We start from the raw sequence: 18,482 nt of genomic DNA, 5'->3' as shown, positions 1-18,482 counted from the left end.
TTATGGCTGCATCATGGAATGAAGCTATATTTGCGGCGCGGAGAAAGCATGATGACGAAGACACCACCAGAAGTACCATTTTCGTATATACCAACAGCAATAACACAAGGGGTGAGTAATGGCATTATCCTGGAAACCGCTGGTTAGCATTTGCTGGCGGAAACGTTCGGTTACACCAGATATAACTGGTGCGCACTGATCATAACTTTAAAATACAAGGTCCTGCCTATAGTCTCGTCTATTGTCAGACAATGGTAAGCCAGTAGCCGTTCTCACAGCTAAGTCTGGTAGCTATAGAATGCCTCCAGTGGTAAATAGGAGGCAGCTGGTTCAATACCGGTTACTCAGCCGTTTCTTTCAACACACATAGGGACTCATTTATCATAAATTGCATTTGCAATGCAATCTGGGCGCTGACCGCACATGTACAGTGCCCATTTACTGCGGAATCCTCCAGAACTACTGTCGCGATCTGTAGCCCATAGGCTACAACAGGCTACCTGCATTCTCATATGGCGGTAGCTGCGGGGGTCAAGCTTGGGAATGCCCGCATTCTGGATATTGGTAAATCTGTCAGCATCGCAACCTCATAGAAAACTATGGGGGATGTGGCTTCAGGCGGGAATGGAGGGATCGCAGCAGGTATCTCCGATACCTGGGTTGTCTATTCATGAAGCAGTGAAAACTGTGGAGAAGTGAGCCAGTGGAGAAGAGCCAATCAGCACTGAAGTAACATTTATAATTTGAATACTATAAAATGATACAGAGAAGCTGATTGGTTGCCATGGGCAATTTCTCATGTGGCTCACTGCTCCACTCTTTTCACTGCTTCATGAATAAACCCCCTGCTGCGGTCCCTCTGTCATACATGCAAGAGATACTTAATATTTGAGGTTAACCCCTGAAAACGGGTGCAATTATATAATGAGGCTCTATAGAAGAGGTCCTCAAACTCGGTCCTCAGGACCCCACACAGTGCATGTTTTGCAGGTAACCCAGCAGGTGCACAGGTGTATTAATTACTCACTGACACATTTTAAAAGGTCCACAGGTGGAGCTAATTATTTCACTTGTGATTCTGTGAGGAGACCTGCAAAACATGCACTGTGTGTGCCCCCGAGGACCGAGTTTGAGGACCTCTGCTCTATAGAAAGTCATGCTGTTTGGCGGAATAATGATACTTTTTGATTACTGACGTCTTGAATCATTTAGCTATATGTTTGGTTTTATACATAAATGACATGCATATGAGTTTGTTATTATGGGGTGTATTTATCAAAGCATGTAGAGACAAAGTGGGGAGAGATAAAGTATCAATCTATCAATCAGCTCCTATCTGTCATGTTACAGGCTGTGTTTGAAAAATGACAGGTATGAGCTGATTGGTTTGTGCTTTATCTCTCTCAAAGTTTTGATAAATACCTCGCTATATGTATTTTAGCTGCACTCCTCCTAATATTAAACAAAACTATATATATATATTTTTTTTCAAATAAGTCAACTGTGGTGGGTTTGCAAAAATAAAAATAAATTGAAGTTTGGAACAGTGCAAAATCCTCTACGGTGTTGACATTTTCCAAGTGTGGCAAAAAGCCAGAGCTTGTAAGGAAACTCATGGCTGCACTAATCAATGCAGGGTGTTGGGCAGAGCCGGGGCGTTCCTTGACACCTAGGGGTATATTTACTAAAGTGTGGATTTAAGGAATTGGAGACGTTACCCATAGCAACCAATCAGCTTCTACGTCTTTATCTTGCACCTTCTAGAAGATAATAGCTAGAATCTGATTGGTTGCTGTAGGCACCATCACCGCTTCTAAAAACCTGCATCTTAGTAAATATACCCCCTAGAGTGCAAAAAAAACGTGATTTCCTTTGGTGGAGTGAGAGTGCTGCAATGAGAGAAAGTGGAGTAGGTGCATTTACAGGAGTATTCTCATCAATCTACACCCACAGCACAAAGAGGTTCATCTTCACACCATCTCTGAGCTGGTGGACTCCACTATGGGGATCGGGAGATCACATGTGCAGTACATAAGATGCGACCTCCCGGTACCAACCGTTGCAGGAGCGTTAAAAGCCGTTTATCCACTAATGCTCCTGCATACAATCAACGCCCGTTCACCCCGCTAAGGAGACGACAATTGTATAGTTGTGTACCCAGATTTACTGTCAGTTGTAATATTGGGGTCTATTCATGAAGCAGTGAAAAGAGTGGAGAAGTGAGCCTGTGGAGAAGTTGCCCATGCCAGCCAATCAGCTGCTCCGTACAATTGTATAGTATGCAAATTATAAATGTTACTTCAATGCTGATTGGTTGCCATGGTCAACTTTTCCACTGGCTCACTTCTCCACTCTTTTCACTGCTTCATGTCCTCCTCTTCTCTTTACTCTGTCTGACCTGATTTCATAGAGTTAGTCGCAGATTTACGCGATTAACTAACGTTGATTGTGGGATTAGACATACGTGCCCATGTTGATTTGGCGGAGCTGGGTAGTTCAGTAAATTCCATTCGGAATGCGGTATATCTGCAGTATTGCTGCAGATTATGCACATATCTGTTTTTTTTTATTATTCCCAGGTCCCTTTGAAGGCCCGAATTACCACATTGCACCACGATGGGTCTACAACGTCACCACTGTCTGGATGATGTTCGTAGTAGCGGCCTCTGTGTTCACAAATGGGCTGGTCTTGGTAGCTACATTCAAATTCAAAAAGCTTCGACACCCCCTGAACTGGATATTGGTCAACCTGGCTATTGCTGATCTTGGGGAGACAGTGATTGCAAGCACCATCAGTGTCTTCAACCAGATTTTTGGTTACTTCATCCTTGGCCACCCTCTGTGTGTCATTGAAGGCTACACGGTTTCAGTCTGCGGTAAGATACTGTGGCATTGCCTCACCAACCACTATAAGATTGGATAGTATATACAAGTGTGTTATCATTTATTACAAATGACATCAATTATAACTGATACAGCAATCTAAAAAAAAAGGTAGGAATTATACCAGTACAGTGTGCAATAGGCAAAGTCCAGGCAATTGCCTTACTATAGGGACATCCCCAGTGGTGTCATTTGTGGCCTCCGTCCCCCGTCCCCTCCCGGCACCGCACAGGGAGATGACGGGCGCCTGCTGAGATTGTGTTACCAGCGGGCGCCCGTCTCCCTGCACAGCGGCAGCCGGAGGCAGGAGCTCAGTACTGAGCTCCGGCTTCCGGCGCTGTCACTGTGCGGCGTGCGCTATGGGAGAGACGTCAGTCATGACGTCTCTTTAATAGTGCTGAGGAGCGGACGCCAAGAGGTGGACTGCAGCGGTCTGGAAGCGGGAACGGGGCTCGGTAAGTATGATGTTTTTTTCTTCCTTAGTGCAGCGGGGGCATCTACTGGGGGCAAACTACGGGGGGACATTACTACTGGGGGGGCATCAACAAGGGGCATTACTACTGGGGGGGGCATTACTACTGGGGGGGGCATTACTACTGGGGGGGCATCAACAAGGGGCATTACTACTGGGGGGCAAACTACTGGGGGCATTATTACTGGGGGGCATCTACTGGGGGCATTACTACTGGGGGGTCATCTATTGGGGCATTACTACTGGGGGCAGCTACTGGGGGACATTTTTACTGGGGGCCATCTACTGGGGGCATTATTACTGGGGGGCATCTACTGGGGGCATTACTACTGGGGGGGTCATATATTGGGGGCAAACTCCTAGGGGGCATTACTACTGGGGGCAAACTACTGAAGGACATTATTACTGGGGGACATTATTACTGGGGGGCATCTACTGGGGGCTAACTACTGGGGGACATTATTACTGGGGGCCAACTACAAAGGGGCTAACTACTGGCGGCGTAACTACAGGGGCATTACTACTGGCGGCTTAACTACAGGGGCATTACTACTTGGGGGCTAAACTACAGGGGCCAAACTACTGGGGGATAACTACAGGGGCCAAACTACTGGGGGCATTACTACTGGGGGCTAAACTACAAGGGGGGCATAACTACAGGGGCTAAACTACAAGGGGGCAAACTACAGGGGGGCATTACTACTGGTGGCTAAACTACAAGCAGGCAAACTACTGGGGGCATTACCACTGGGAGGCTAAACTAAAGGGGGGAGGAGGGGGGGTAAACTACTGGGGTCATAACTGCAGGGGCATTACCACTGGGGGCATAACTACTAGGGCGCTAAATGACTGTGGGCATTACTACAGGCAACATTACTACTGGGGGCAATACGAGCATTGCATAAGGGGCACCACTACTATGGGGTCTATATAACGGGCACTACCAGTACAGTGGACATTGCATAATGAGCGCTACAACTTTGGGCATTGTATAAGAAGCGCCACCTCACATACACCCAAGCCGCACGCAAATGTACTTGCCCCTTCCATGGTGCCCCCCCTATCATTTTCTTCTGGATCCGCCCCTGGACAGCCCTGCAATAGAGCTATATAGGGAATATGAGGATATATAGATGTGTACAAGACTATGGCCCTCATTCCGAGTTGTTCGCTCACTAGCTGCTTTTAGCAGCCGTGCAAACGCTAGGCCGCTGCCCTCTAGGAGTGTATCTTAGCTTAGCAGAAGTGCGAACGAACGGATCGCAGAGCGGCTACAAAATAATTTTCTGCTGCTTCAGAGTAGCTCCAGACCTACTCCTAGCTTGCGATCACTGCAGACTATTTAGTTCCTGTTTTGACGTCACTAACACGCCCTGCGTTCGGGCAGCCACGCCTACGTTTCCCCAACCACGCCTGCGTTTTTATCTGGCACGCCTGCTTTTTTTCACTCACTCCCTGAAAACGGTCAGTTACCACCCAGAAACACCCACTTCCTGTCAATCACTCTGCGGTCAGCAGTGCGACTGAAATGCTTCGCTAGACCTTGTGTGAAACTACTTCGGCTGTTGTGAAAGTACGTCGTGCGTGCGCATTGCGCCGCTTACGCATGCACAGAAGTGCCGCTTTTTTGCCTGATCACTGCGCTGCGAACGAAAGCAGCTAGCGATCAACTCGGAATGACCACCTATATTGTGGCATATTAGCTATTTGATTTCAAATGAGGATATACTGGGGCTCATGGTGCGGTATGATGCATGTGACATTATATTGGAGTTAGTGGGGGAATGATATACACAGTAAATGCATCTCTGGCATATCATGCACATTAATTTTATTTTTTATCCAAACAATTGTATCCTTTTTATTGTAGCACATATTAAGAAATTACTTTTTTTACAGCAATAAGTGCAGCTCTTTTGCACCATGCCATGCACAGTGCAGCAAATGTATCATTTTAATTGGTCAATTTACGTATTTTTTGTGTGTGTGTGTGTGTGTGTGTTGGTTTGTATGTACTACCCTAGTCTACGTCAGTTGTACAGTGTGCACATATTTATTTACAGCAATCAAACGGAAATGTAAGCATGCCTTTGTGCGGCTTTGTTGTGCTGCTCTTTATCTTACACTGCGGTAAAGGGGATTATATGGTGGCATGTGAACAGCAGTCACAGTGGGTTGTATGCTAGATCATTTGGAAATAGTAATAGACTGGCTAAACAAAAGAATCGGGATGCAGTTAATATACCAGCTGTCAGTATCCCAGCAATCAGGAGACCGACGCCAGAATCCCGACAGCCGGTGAAATGCTGACCCATGCAATCCCGACACACGTACGGATTTCCCACTCTGTTGGTGGGTCCATGCCACCTACCGAGTGGGAATAGAACTGACTGGGCCCAATGGGTGGCGGGCGCAGTGTACCCGCAAGGGGACTCGCTCCCTCACAGCCAGGATTCTGGCAGATGGGATGCCGGTGTCGGTATAGTGACAGTCGGCATCCCGTCTGCCAGGATACCATATATATCCCAAAAAAATCAAGTAGGTAATAGTGACAGACTGGCTAGACTATTAAGAATCATGTAGGTATTGGTAACAGACTGACTAGACTATTAAGAATCATGTAGCAAAGAGTGACAGACTGGCTTGACAAAGAATCATGTAGCAAAGAGTGACAGACTGGCTAGACAAAGAATCATGTAGCAAAGAGTGACAAGCTAGCTAGACAAAGAATCATGTAGCAAAGAGTGACAGGCTGGCTAGACAAAAAATCATGTAGCAAAGAGTGACAGACTGGCTAGACAAAGAATCATGTAGCAAAGAGTGACAGACTGGCTAGACAAAGAATCATGTAGCAAAGAGTGACAGACTGGCTAGACAAAGAATCATGTAGCAAAGAGTGTCAGGCTAGCTAGACAAAGAATCATGTAGCAAAGAGTGACAAGCTAGCTAGACAAAGAATCATGTAGCAAAGAGTGTTAGGCTGGCTATACAAAGAATCATGTAGCAAAGAGTGACAGACTGGCTAGACAAAGAATCATGTAGGTAATAGTGATAGGCTAGCTAGACAAAGAATCATGTAGCAAAGAGTGACAGGCTGGCTAGACAAAGAATCATGTAGGTAATAGTGATAGACTAGCTAAACAAAGAATCATGTAGCAAAGAGTGACAAGCTAGCTAGACAAAGAATCATGTAGCAAAGAGTGTCAGGCTGGCTAGACAAAGAATCATGTAGCAAAGAGCGACAGACTGGCTAGACAAAGAATCATGTAGCAAAGAGTGACAGGCTGGCTAGGCAAAGAATCATGTCGGTAATAGTGACAGACTAGCTAGACAAAGAATCATGTAGCAAAGAGGGACAGGCTGGCTAGACAAAGAACCATGTAGGTAATAGTGACAGACTAGCTAGACAAAGAATCATAGAGCAAAGAGTGACAGGCCAGCTAGACAAAGAATCATGTAGCAAAGAGTGACAGGCTGGCTAGACAAACAATCATGTAGCAAAGAGTGACAGACTGGCTAGACAAAGAATCATGTAGGCAATAGTCAGCTATTTTTTCTATGAAAAAAAAAATGGAACAGGTAAGTGCCTCCCCAATCTAGAAAGTATCAGGAACAGAGGAGTCTGATGAAACTTGTTCCAGACAGCAGTATAAAACCATAAACCACATATGGTATCCCTGTGTCTGGGACAAACATGGTACCGGAACTGTACTGCTAACATTGAGTGTCTTCAGAAAAAAAGCACTGGTAATTATTAATAGCCAATAAAGGTATAAATTGGTAGCAGGGTAAGAAACAGAGGTAGCTCCAAAACTGACCAAATCATACAGCGAATTTGGCACATGAGGATCTCTAATCAAAGGGTATAATACCATATGGTGTGCATCGTCTGGTAACGGCAAAACTGTGCAGAAACTCGTGCCAGGATCCCGAGCACCGGCATACCGTAGTAGACTCCCATAGCACGTATTGATAAGTGGTTACAGGTTCCACTCATTTCCTCAGGATCACGACATGGAAAAGAAATGAGAAACAAACAAAACAGACAGCGTGCTCTGTGAGGGAAAAACATGTAACTCTGAATAAACACGATTTTGCTCACCTGATCCAATTGTTTTCTATAATATTGTGATGAAATTCAAAAGTGAAAATAATCCTATGTGGTGTGTTTGGGATAAACCAGGCGCATATGCTGGTGGGTTAGGGCAGGAGCAAACACAGTGGGGTTTCCGTGCTATGTCGCCACAGTGGGCATGGGTGACCAATATCCAAGGAGCATGGCTATCACTTTAGCCAGTGCAAGGCTGCTGTCCAACCTATTCCAATCCAGTTCAATACAAGGGTAATGCTGTGTGCATTACTGTTATGTGCACACTGTTGATCATTCATGAGCAAAGCAGTGTGATGCTGGAGTTATATCCCAACGCAAAGTCATTTATGAGACAGTCACCCAAAATCTGTACTGTCCCATCAGAATCAGGAAAGTTGTCGGACTGTCCTACTCTCTCCTACCTGTTCTGCTTACTGTTGGTGCACTTTTCTAAGGGCGGCTACACATCAGAACGACGTGTATTCCAGTTGACCCAACGCCTAATGTAAGGATATACCCGTCGGTCACACACACTGCATGATGTGGTTTACGACTGTGCAATATATCCTTCCACCTCGCATTCACCTGCTTACTATCGTCAGCGGGACATGCAGCACATTGTATGGGATGACCCCACTGATGACACATGTAAACGCACGATTGAGTATACACACTGGGTCTACTCCAGATCTGATCACAGCAGCAAATTTGTTAGCTACTGGGCAGAACCATGTGCACTGCAAGGGGGGGAGGTATAACATGTTCAGAGAGAGTTAGATTTGGGTGGGTTATATTGTTTCTGTGCAGGGTAAATACTGGCTGCTTTATTTTTACACTGCAATTTAGATTTCAGTTTGAACACACCCCACCCACATCTAATTCTCTCTGCACATGTTATATCTGCGCCCCCCCCCCCCCCCCTGCAGTGCACATGGTTTTGCTCATTAGCTAACAAATTTACTGCTGCGATCAGATCTGAATTAGGCACACTATGAGATGTGGACTATGGGGGTAATTCCAAGTTGATCGCAGCAGGATTTTTGATAGCAATTGGGCAAAACCATGTGCACTGCAGGGGAGGCAGATATACCATGTGCAGAAAGAGTTAGATTTGGGTGAGTTATTTTATTTCTGTGCAGGGTAAATACTGGCTGCTTTATTTTTACACTGCAAATTAGATTGCAGATTGAACACACCGCACCCAAATCTAACTCTCTCTGCACATGTTATATCTGCCTCCCCTGCAGTGCACATGGTTTTGCCCAATTGCTAACAAAAAGCCTGCTGCGATCAATTTGGAATTACCCCCTATATGTTCTAATTTGCCTCAAAATGACATATCTGCCAATATGTTGCCTAATGTGGACCCCACCTTAGGCTACTGCTTGTATGGTTCTTGGAATGTTGATTTGGTGTTTCAAAAAAAAGGAAGGTACTCAAAATATGGAAAGTTTAGCAAAGTGTGAACCCTCCAGACATCTTTTCCTCCAAACCAGCCCCGACGTTAAATCAGTACCACCCACGTCTAATATATAGGCCTACATACCTGAAACAATAACAGACATTAAACCTGCCCTGGCATTAGATTAATAGTATTCCTGTTTAATAAATAAACCCATTTCCCCACCAAAAAACCCAACAGTAAATTACTAATATTTACATTTAATAATAAACTATCCCAGAATTAAATAAACAGTCCCCTCGTCACAATCAATTCAAGCGCTAGAATGAATTGCCTTTTAAATAAGATTATTCATTAATCATCCCTAGACCACCAACACATGAATATCTACCACTCACACTTAAATGACCAGTCCTCATCCTCATCATTAAATGAATAATCCACGCAGTCCCTCATCACATATTACCTCCCTCCCCTAACACTTACCTTCTTCTTTGCACCATTAACCATCTGCTGTGAACTCTGCCACTTTTGCCCCATAATGCCCTATACATAGAATAACCAATATTTTGTTGAAGAAAGGCTCCAGCAGCTCCACTAAGTGATTCCTATGACAAAAATTGAATTGAATCAGTACAGGAGTGAGGAGAGCTTCAAATAAAATGGTCCCAAGAGTTTTACTTATTCAAAGTCCTCATTTGGATATGTCTGGAAATTGAGTTGAGTGTTTTCTCGGACATTGGCACCTACAATGCAAGACATCACAGAGCACTCGGCTATTAGAGGTAGTGTTCAGCAAATGCACAATTGCCTTTGGCAATTTTTTGGGCATTTTGGCACATTCGAGTCCATGCTCCGGTATGAGCTCATAGAGAGATGCTTTGTTCTGTGCAGTTATGTTGCCCCCGAGCAGTAGGCTTAAAACAAGACCTTTTTTAATGATTTCATAGAGTGTTCAATGCACCTATGCCTCCCAGGATAGGAGGTGCGACGTTACATTGTATTATTTCATCTCTATGACAGCTCCTATATATCTATACAGCCATGTTATTCTGCCGACAGTGATCAGGCCATGGCTCCTGACCCCCCGACTGGACCCTCAGGTTACCATTGATACAACCGTGTCTAGCCACCATATTTAATTGGTGTTTATAGATGTCATACTACGCACTGGAACTACAATTCTTTAAAGAGATCATTCTTTCCAGGAGAGATTAGCTATATAAAGAAGACTAAATGTCTAGAAAAATATTTATATAATCTCATATTCTCACTGGATCGCCATAGTGATTTGTGGGCCTAGGGACCGCATCACATTTCACATGTGCTCCAACACAAGCCCGAATCAAGTTTACATTCTAGTGCATGTCCATTTTCTTAATGCATTTTTTTATTTTTATTTAAATGTGTCAATGACTGCTTTTTTTCCAGGAATTACTGGACTCTGGTCTCTAACAGTTATTGCCTGGGAACGATGGTTTGTGGTCTGCAAACCTTTTGGAAACATAAAATTTGATGGGAAACTAGCCTCTGCTGGCATAATATTCTCCTGGACTTGGGCAGCTGTTTGGTGTGCACCTCCAATATTTGGCTGGAGCAGGTGAGTTCAGCAGAATTAGTTTTGCTGTATGGTTCATGACATACAGTACAACAATAGTTTGTTTCAGAGTTGTTGACATACAGTACAAGCTTTTTAAGTACTTTTCAAGCATCTCTAATTCACAGCAGTCTGGAAGATATCAGCTTTCATTGGGTCTACCCTGCACTAAACGGACCAAAGCTAACATCTGTTATTTTATACTGTGGCATTAAATAGTATTTACATTAAATGCAATACTTGCCTGTTGGAGGTCGCCAAGCAAAGACACACTGTACACTCATTGAATAAAGCACCGCAGCCAGTGTTGGACCGGAGATATGCAAGGGCAGGAACCCGTGCATCAGTGGTGTAGCCAGTTACTACTGGGTGAGACCAGCCTGCATAAAGGCTTGGACAGCCATTGGAGACCATGGGCGGGATGTAATGAAGTCCAAATTCAGCGGCAGTGCGGGATGCCAGCCGAACTCGGATGTTTTTTAAAGGGGCAATCATTTACAAGGCATGGTTTAGCCTTGTAAATGATTGCCCCTTCTTGGATCTGAACCTCTCGTAGAGTAACAATGTATAATTTGAGTGTTCTGTCTGTAACCTGACAGTAGAGGGAGGGGTGGGGCCCACTGGGGATTTTCCCAGCACCCCTTTAGGCCAATCCGCCCCTGACTGCAGTCACTAAAACGTGTCCTGTGAGTTTACAAATTTATTAGAACCATAGCAAACGACTAACTATTGCCCTTATTTATCAAGGAGTGATAAATTTCACCAGCCAATCCGCTCCTAACTGTCATTTTTCAAACACAGCCTGTGACATGAATGTTAGGAGCTGATTGGCTGGTGCAATTTATCACTCACAGTGAAATTTATCCCTCATTGATAAATAGGGGCAATACTGTTTTAATATATATTCAGCAATCCCCCTTTTCCTAATTGGGGGCAATAAACATCAGCAGCAGAAGGCATGATACATCTTCCACTAAGCTCCAACAGCTAAAACAATTGAAGGACTCGGGAGCTCTGTGCGAGAGGTGAAGGTGTTGGGTTCCTATTATGATACTTTAATATTAAAAAGAGGGAATTGAAAAGTTATTTGACATTAAATTAAATCAGTTGAGAAATAAATGTATGTTGCTATATTTGGGTATTTGCTTTCAATTTCATAATAAATGATTGGACGTTCCGCTATAAATTGACAAACATGAAACATTTATGAAACAAAACAAGACAGTCTCGTTCATTTAAATTGATGTTTATTCATAAAATTCAGGTGACATGAAGGGCTAAGCTGCTTTTAATGAAGGGGATGGCCAGGGTAACATGGGTTGTAGGTGGCACTTAGACATGGCTTGCACCTAGGCATGGATATTTTCCATATTTTACAGAAGCTAAGGTTCAGCAGTTTTTTTTAATGAACATCAAGGGGTCTATTTACTAAGCCTTGAAGAGAGATAAAGTGGAGAGATATAAAGTACCAGCCAATTAACTCCTAACTGCCATGTTACAGGCTGTGTTTACAAAATATGACAGAAGCTGGTTGGTTGGTACTTGATCTCTCTCCAAGGCTTAGTACATAGACCCCCAAGTATTGGTTTCACAAGCTCACTCAAACCTTCTAATGTCTACCTGCAGGTACTGGCCTCATGGCTTAAAGACCTCTTGTGGTCCAGATGTGTTCAGCGGTAACACTGACCCCGGAATTCAGTCTTACATGATGGTGCTCATGACTACGTGTTGTATTCTTCCTCTGTCCATCATTATCCTTTGTTACATAGCTGTTTGGTGGGCCATTCGAAAGGTGAGAGTGGGATGTAGATAATAATGTGTTTCAACATGCACAGTAAAAACAGTTTGAAATCTAGAGCAGGGGTTCTCAACTACAGTCCGCAAGTACCACCAGCAGGTCATGCACAGATCATGCACAGGTGGGTTCATCTATTTTGTTGGGTCAGTAATTATCCCAGCTGCTTGCCTCCACAGACGGAAATCCTCAAAACATGACCTGTGGGCAAAATTTGAGAGTGGAGGTGTAAAACCACTGATATCATACCTCCCAACATGACCCTCTCCAGGAGGGACACAGTGCTCTGCTTCTGGACTTCCCTCTTAATTTAGGATTGCCGGAACATGTTTTGAACAGGTAATGGATAAGAAAGGTGTTTCCTCACAGGTGCCGGCAATCATACAGTAAGAGGGAAATCTAGGAGCAGAACATTTTGTCCTTCCTGGAAGGGGTCATGTTGGGAGGTATGCGATATGGAGTCCATGTACACTTGCTATCATTTCCCTTTAATTCTGGACACCTTTGATTTACACAGGTTCTGTGGCTGATTTAAACCAGTTTAGATGCAGACTTGAATTTAGCCAGCCACAGATCACAATAGACTTTTTCTGTTAATTGATTAAAAGATGGCAAAACTATTAGTTATCACAGTATATTAAAGCAAATGTAGTATGAAGAGCTGCTATCAGGAGAAAACAGAAATTGTCCACAATTTACAGCATTTCATGAAATAATTCTAATCTTTATACATAACTTTCCAAGGCTGAAAAGACTAATCCCTAGCAACTTCACTATTTGACACAACCACAATCCATTAGGATACACACTTCCAGGCTTCAAGGATATCCATGCTTGAGCACAGGTGACTTAATTAATACCGCATTCATTTTGATTAAACAACTGCACAATCATGGATATCCTTAAAACCTTGACTGTTAGGGTGCCTTGAGGACTTAGTTTGGAAACCACTGTACTAGTATATTGGTCTGCCTCCGTCCCGCTCTGTCTGGCCCCACCCCCATCTTTCCACTGCTCCACCTGCATTAGTGCCGCAACTATTCGTCCTGTCTTCTAAAGAGGACAAGTGAAGTTGCCTATAGCAATCATTCAGCTTATACCTATTATAAATGCTTGATTAATAAACGCTAAAAGCTGAGTGGTTAATATGGATAACTTCTCCACTTTTCTGTTTTTGTGAAGTTTTGATACATCTTCACCTTTGCATTGGTGGAGAGCAGTGGTGGCCGGTCAGCACATATAAACATACATGCAGTGTTGTATGTAATATATGTGCTGACTTTCTTACCCGGGGATCAGTAGCGCCAATGTGTTTAACTGAGCCGCACAGGACACAGGGCTTAGCTTGTCTATCCTCTATAAGCACGCCCCCAGACTCCCATTGGCTAGTTTGTATGTTAATATGTGCTGACCGGCTCCCTCTTGCAATGTTTGGCGGACACTGCAGCTTAGAGACAGCAGCCGCCACTGGTGGAGAACATTTAGCTTAGCCATCTGTAACAACTTTCTTATTCTTCTACCCAACAGGTTGCTCAGCAACAGAAGGAGTCAGAATCAACTCAGAAAGCTGAGCGGGAGGTCTCCCGGATGGTGGTGGTCATGATCATGGCTTATTGCTTTTGCTGGGGACCATATACAATTTTTGCTTGTTTTTCTGCTGCTAATCCAGGCTACAGTTTCCACCCTTTGGCTGCCTCATTGCCTGCATACTTTGCCAAGAGTGCCACCATTTACAACCCTATAATCTATGTCTTCATGAACAGACAGGTTGGTGTCACTTTAAACTAACTGCAAATACATGTGTACTAAGGATAGTTTTTTTTATTTCACTGCAGAGAATATTTATCTTCCTTCCTGGGCTTTTATCCTGCCCATTTCCTGTGGTTGGCTACATTCAAGAGGCACCGCTCCCCTGCACACAGGATAGGAGAGTGGTCTACCAGGAACTGGGTGTGGCTTTACAGGAAGTCCCACAATAAACTGGGTGGGGTTTTGGTGAATCGAGGGTTTAGATTGGTGTGCCATTATTTTGCCCTGATTTTGCTTCTCTAAATGTTAACAGTTATATATAAGGAATGTATAACCTTTATAAGATTACTTAGGTGACTGTATGGGTCAAGTATTTGAAACAATATTCTACAGAATCAGAAAAGTTTGAGGACTATGTTTGTTTTGACTCTTACCCAAAATAATTTTATTTTAATTCCTGTAGTTCCGGAACTGCATTTACCAGCTATTTGGCAAAAAGGTTGACGATGGGTCTGAACTGTCCACTTCTTCTCGGACAGAAGTTTCATCGGTCTCCAACTCCTCGGTCTCACCTTCATAGATATCCAGGGACGACTCTCCCCAGTCTCTTCCTCTGCACACTTTGTATATACTTGGTTGCAGGAGCAGCTGTGCTTTTCTTCTTCTATATACAAATGCTTTATTCTTTGCATTGGTACACCCATACTCAATGTGTATTGTCACAGTAAACCGGGACTCCAAACTTTTGCATTTTCAAAAACATTAAATCTCATAAAATGTTGTAACTGGCCTGAATGTTATCAATGAAAAGACACTGTATGTTGCGGACAGCAGGACTGCTCAGTGGTGACTGCAGTAATGTAACAGGATAAGTGCAATGTTAGTTCACACAGTGTTATCCAGCAATGGTTCATATTCCTACACAGTCACCTATCTCCTATAAGGTGGGGAAAGAGGACACAGGAGTGAATGTAAAGTAAGAGCAGTCAGTATAGAGGTTTATTCAAGTTTGCAGGGGCATAACTAGATATACAGTATATCAGGCAGGGCACCATAGCAATATTTTGCAAGTACCCTGATGTACAGTACCTTCCAAGGGTGAAAAGAACCGAAGTTATTACCAGGGAGACAGGGATCACTAAAGCTCCTAGCCCTGTAGTAGTCACACCTACTGCTAGTATGATGTTTTTGGAGGACTCTACAATCTCTTGCTCATTATAGAGGTTGTGTTTAAGATAAATACGAGTTCTCTGCCTGCATTTCCCACAGAGGTCCTGGAAGGCATGCTGCATAAAGCACCATAACCATAGTTTTGGTCTACTGCTGGTAAAAGCGTCATGAGATGTGGGAATCTACTATACTTGTGCTAAGATGAAGACACTGCAAAAACACTGAGGGCTGAGGCTATGTTGGACATGCGTTTTTGTTTAAAATATATAATTCTGTACGGCAAATACGGCGACTCCTTTTGTTGGAAAAGGCAATACAGGAGAAGGTAATGATTAAGCACGTAATTGAGATATAGTCGGAGGCCTATACAATGTGATTGTGAGTTTGGTAGGCTATAATAGGCTGGTCTGATCACACAATAACAGGGAAATCTACAGAGTGGGGTTCCCCTGTCATAATGTGACACCGTTTCAGCCTGTTCAGCATTGGGGTGAATTCCAAGGATGGAAAAAAAAATGCTTAGGGGAGGTGCAAGGATTTGTTTATTTTTTTGTTTATTTTAATTTCTACATTGAAGTATGATAATGACTGGTGTCTTGGGGGCAGATGTACTACAGCAGCACTTATCGTGGTGCTGTAGCTCTTCCTGCTTCACCTCTTATTGAGATGACGCAGGAACCATTATCGTTGAGATCCCCGCCAGACCCACAGCACATCCCCCTAGTGCTAATCCGCTGAGTCTTACCTCCTGGCCACCCCAGTGCGCATACACCAGATCTCACAAACAGCACTAAATGTCCCACATGCAGCCAGACCCCAGCGGCCGCCACATGTTAGCACACAAACCAGCAGGTAACACCTGCTGATATGTGGAAAAACGTTAAGCTGCAAAAGTGCGCTCATCATTTTTTAATACATCCGAATGATTTTCCATCACCATATAATAGAGTGGCCATGGCAAAATCATTAGATGTCTAAAGATACTTTAGAGAAAAGTGATTTTTCTCTGTTATCTGTTTTCATACATGCCAAGGTTCAGTGTAAGTATCACATAGCGCTGGTTATAGCGCATCTGACACTTACCACCTCTAAGTTCTTAAATCTCCCCCTCGGTATCTCTGGAGCCTGTACAGCATTCTGATACAATTACGGCGTATCTTGAACATTCAGCACACTATGCTGAGTCCCACATACCTTAGGGTACAGATTACTGAGAACAAACACGTAATGGCAGCTTTTATTGTGCTCGCATTTTTACATTTATGCTTTACATGCAAGTATGTCCATTTCTACACCAAACACTAAATGTGGATCCATCTAATATTAGTATCAGGAGGCAGGAATCTCTGGGGCCAATGATCAGGACCTCCATAGCTTTGAGCACACTGGGGCAGATGTATTAACTTGGAGGAGGCATATGGAAGTGATAAACCAGTGATAAGTGCAAGGTGATAAACTCACCAGCCAATCAGCTCCAATATGCAAATTGTTAGTTAGGAGCTGACTGGCTGGTGCGATTATCACCTTGCACTCATCACTGGTTTATCACTTCCTTATGCCTACTCCCCGTTAATACATCTGCCCCAGCGATTTTACAGGATGAAATAATTGGACAGATGCATGCAAACTATCCTTAATGATGAAAAGTTACTTAGCTGTTTCTTGTAACTAAAGAATAGACTGAACTGTCTACAATATGTAAATATGTGTCATTGATGTACAATCCCTGTTTGTTTGAAGTCAAGATTTAATTTGACAATGTTTTACTTTACAGATAGCTTCAAGTAAAGTTTTTTTTTTATTCAGCTATTATCAGTTCTACAGTCTGAATGCTGGATACAGACATCAAAGACTTTTATGTGGCTCCTTACTAAGATGTTAATTATAATTCAAAATTAATCTGTACTCGAATATGTATCTAAAATCTACAATTAACATATTTCAAGATACTAATTCAACAGGTCCATTTTCTGTATTCTGTAAATTGTGCTTGGGCAATAATAATTAAAATTGCATTGCTGACAGCATAATTGGAACCATTACTTACATATGCTGCCGTTGAGGTCTTGTTGCTATATTTTGCCATCCATGGAAGCAGTCCATTCTAACAGGGATCCGGTCTCTAGGTCGACAGTAACTAGGTCGACAGTGTCTAGGTTGACCACTATTGGTCGACAATAACTAGGTCGACAGGTCAAAAGGTCGACATGAGTTTTTCACATTTTTTTTCTTTTTTTGAACCTTTTCATACTTAACGATCCACGTGGACTACGACTGGAACGGTAATCTGCCCGAAGCATGGCGAGCAAAGCGAGCCATGCCAGGGGACACTGTGCACTAAGTGGGGTTCCCGGTCACTCTACGAAGAAAACGACACAAAAAACCCCATACAAAAACTAATGTCGACCTTTTGATCTGTCGACCTAGAGTATGTCGACCTATAGACCCTGTCGACCTAGACACCCTGTCGACCTAGTTACTGTCGACCAATAGTGGTCGACCTAGACACTGTCAACCTAGTTACTATCTACCTTCCATACCACACCCATTCTAACACTGCAATTTACGGAGTAATATCATACTTTTGTATAAAACATGACTGTATTACATAACCCTCAATCTGTGTATCGCTCTAGTCTACAGTAAGAGGATGGTGCAGTATTTTTCAGACTGATGACATGTTGGTGTGCAGGTCACATCAGATCAACAGGTAAACTACAGTAGTGTATGTCTGCAAACCTCCAAGCTGTCCTGAAAATAGAACTGAGATTTTTTCCCTGTCCTTTGTGTGCTTTGTTTTGAGTTCTATCAGTATGTTGCAACGTTGTGACCTGAGCTTCTGCTAACTAGTTTAGACTTACATCAGCAACTCAAATAAAGTGATTTAACAAATGTCTTTAAAAAAATGTAATATATTTTATTTAACTAATTATATTTTTTAGGTTCTCCCAAACACTATGCTGCAGTTTGTTTATAGCGAGGTGTATAGATCTTGGGTAGTGTGACTTTAAACACGGAGACCGGACACGCAACCCCCCCCTCACAGATCCTTGTAAGTGGCCTGGAAATCGTGCAGTGATGGAGATCCTGGCCTCTTCCCTACCTCTAAACAGGGGTAACACGCCTCCGTTTCACAAATGAAGGCAGTCGACACCCCCGCACCAAATGGCATCAGACTGTCAATCACTGACAGTCTGATGCCGCCCTGTGTCGCAGGACCCGTTAGCACATACACATAATGGGTCCTGCACATGCCAAAGTACTAAACATCGGTCCTTTGCGGGATTGGGGAGCAGGACCGACCTGGCCTGAATGAGAACCATT

At 43.5% G+C, this 18,482-nt stretch overlaps 1 protein-coding gene and 1 long non-coding RNA gene across 2 annotated transcripts in view; one reads left to right on the top strand and one right to left on the bottom strand.

Moving 5' to 3' along the window:
* Window positions 1-2,583: 2,583 nt before the first annotated feature.
* Window positions 2,584-16,569, top strand: OPN1LW (opsin 1, long wave sensitive). The gene is made up of 5 exons (XM_063936382.1): window positions 2,584-2,876; window positions 10,279-10,447; window positions 12,071-12,236; window positions 13,767-14,006; window positions 14,452-16,569. The coding sequence occupies exons 1-5, from the start codon at window positions 2,645-2,647 to the stop codon at window positions 14,566-14,568; spliced, it is 924 nt and encodes a 307-aa protein (XP_063792452.1). The 5' UTR covers window positions 2,584-2,644; the 3' UTR covers window positions 14,569-16,569.
* The window catches only part of LOC134948428 (uncharacterized), a 60,700-nt gene continuing 54,449 nt past the window's right edge, over window positions 12,232-18,482 (bottom strand). The window contains exon 3 of the long non-coding RNA XR_010182955.1: window positions 12,232-12,440. This is a non-coding gene — a long non-coding RNA (uncharacterized LOC134948428). The remainder of the gene's footprint in view (window positions 12,441-18,482) is intronic.

Source organism: Pseudophryne corroboree, chromosome 8 (assembly GCF_028390025.1).
Source record: "Pseudophryne corroboree isolate aPseCor3 chromosome 8, aPseCor3.hap2, whole genome shotgun sequence".
Classification (NCBI taxonomy): domain Eukaryota; kingdom Metazoa; phylum Chordata; class Amphibia; order Anura; family Myobatrachidae; genus Pseudophryne; species Pseudophryne corroboree.
The sequence above is the reverse complement of the archived record's forward strand: the minus strand, read 5'-3'. Positions and strand labels throughout refer to the sequence as shown.

Coding starts and splice junctions, on each gene's coding strand:
- OPN1LW (XM_063936382.1), top strand. CDS start 2,645: ATGATGTTCGTAGTAGCGGCCTCTGTGTTCACAAATGGGCTGGTCTTG. Junction 2,877..10,278: donor CTACACGGTTTCAGTCTGCG/GTAAGATACTGT, acceptor CTTTTTTTCCAG/GAATTACTGGACTCTGGTCT. Junction 14,007..14,451: donor ATGTCTTCATGAACAGACAG/GTTGGTGTCACT, acceptor TAATTCCTGTAG/TTCCGGAACTGCATTTACCA.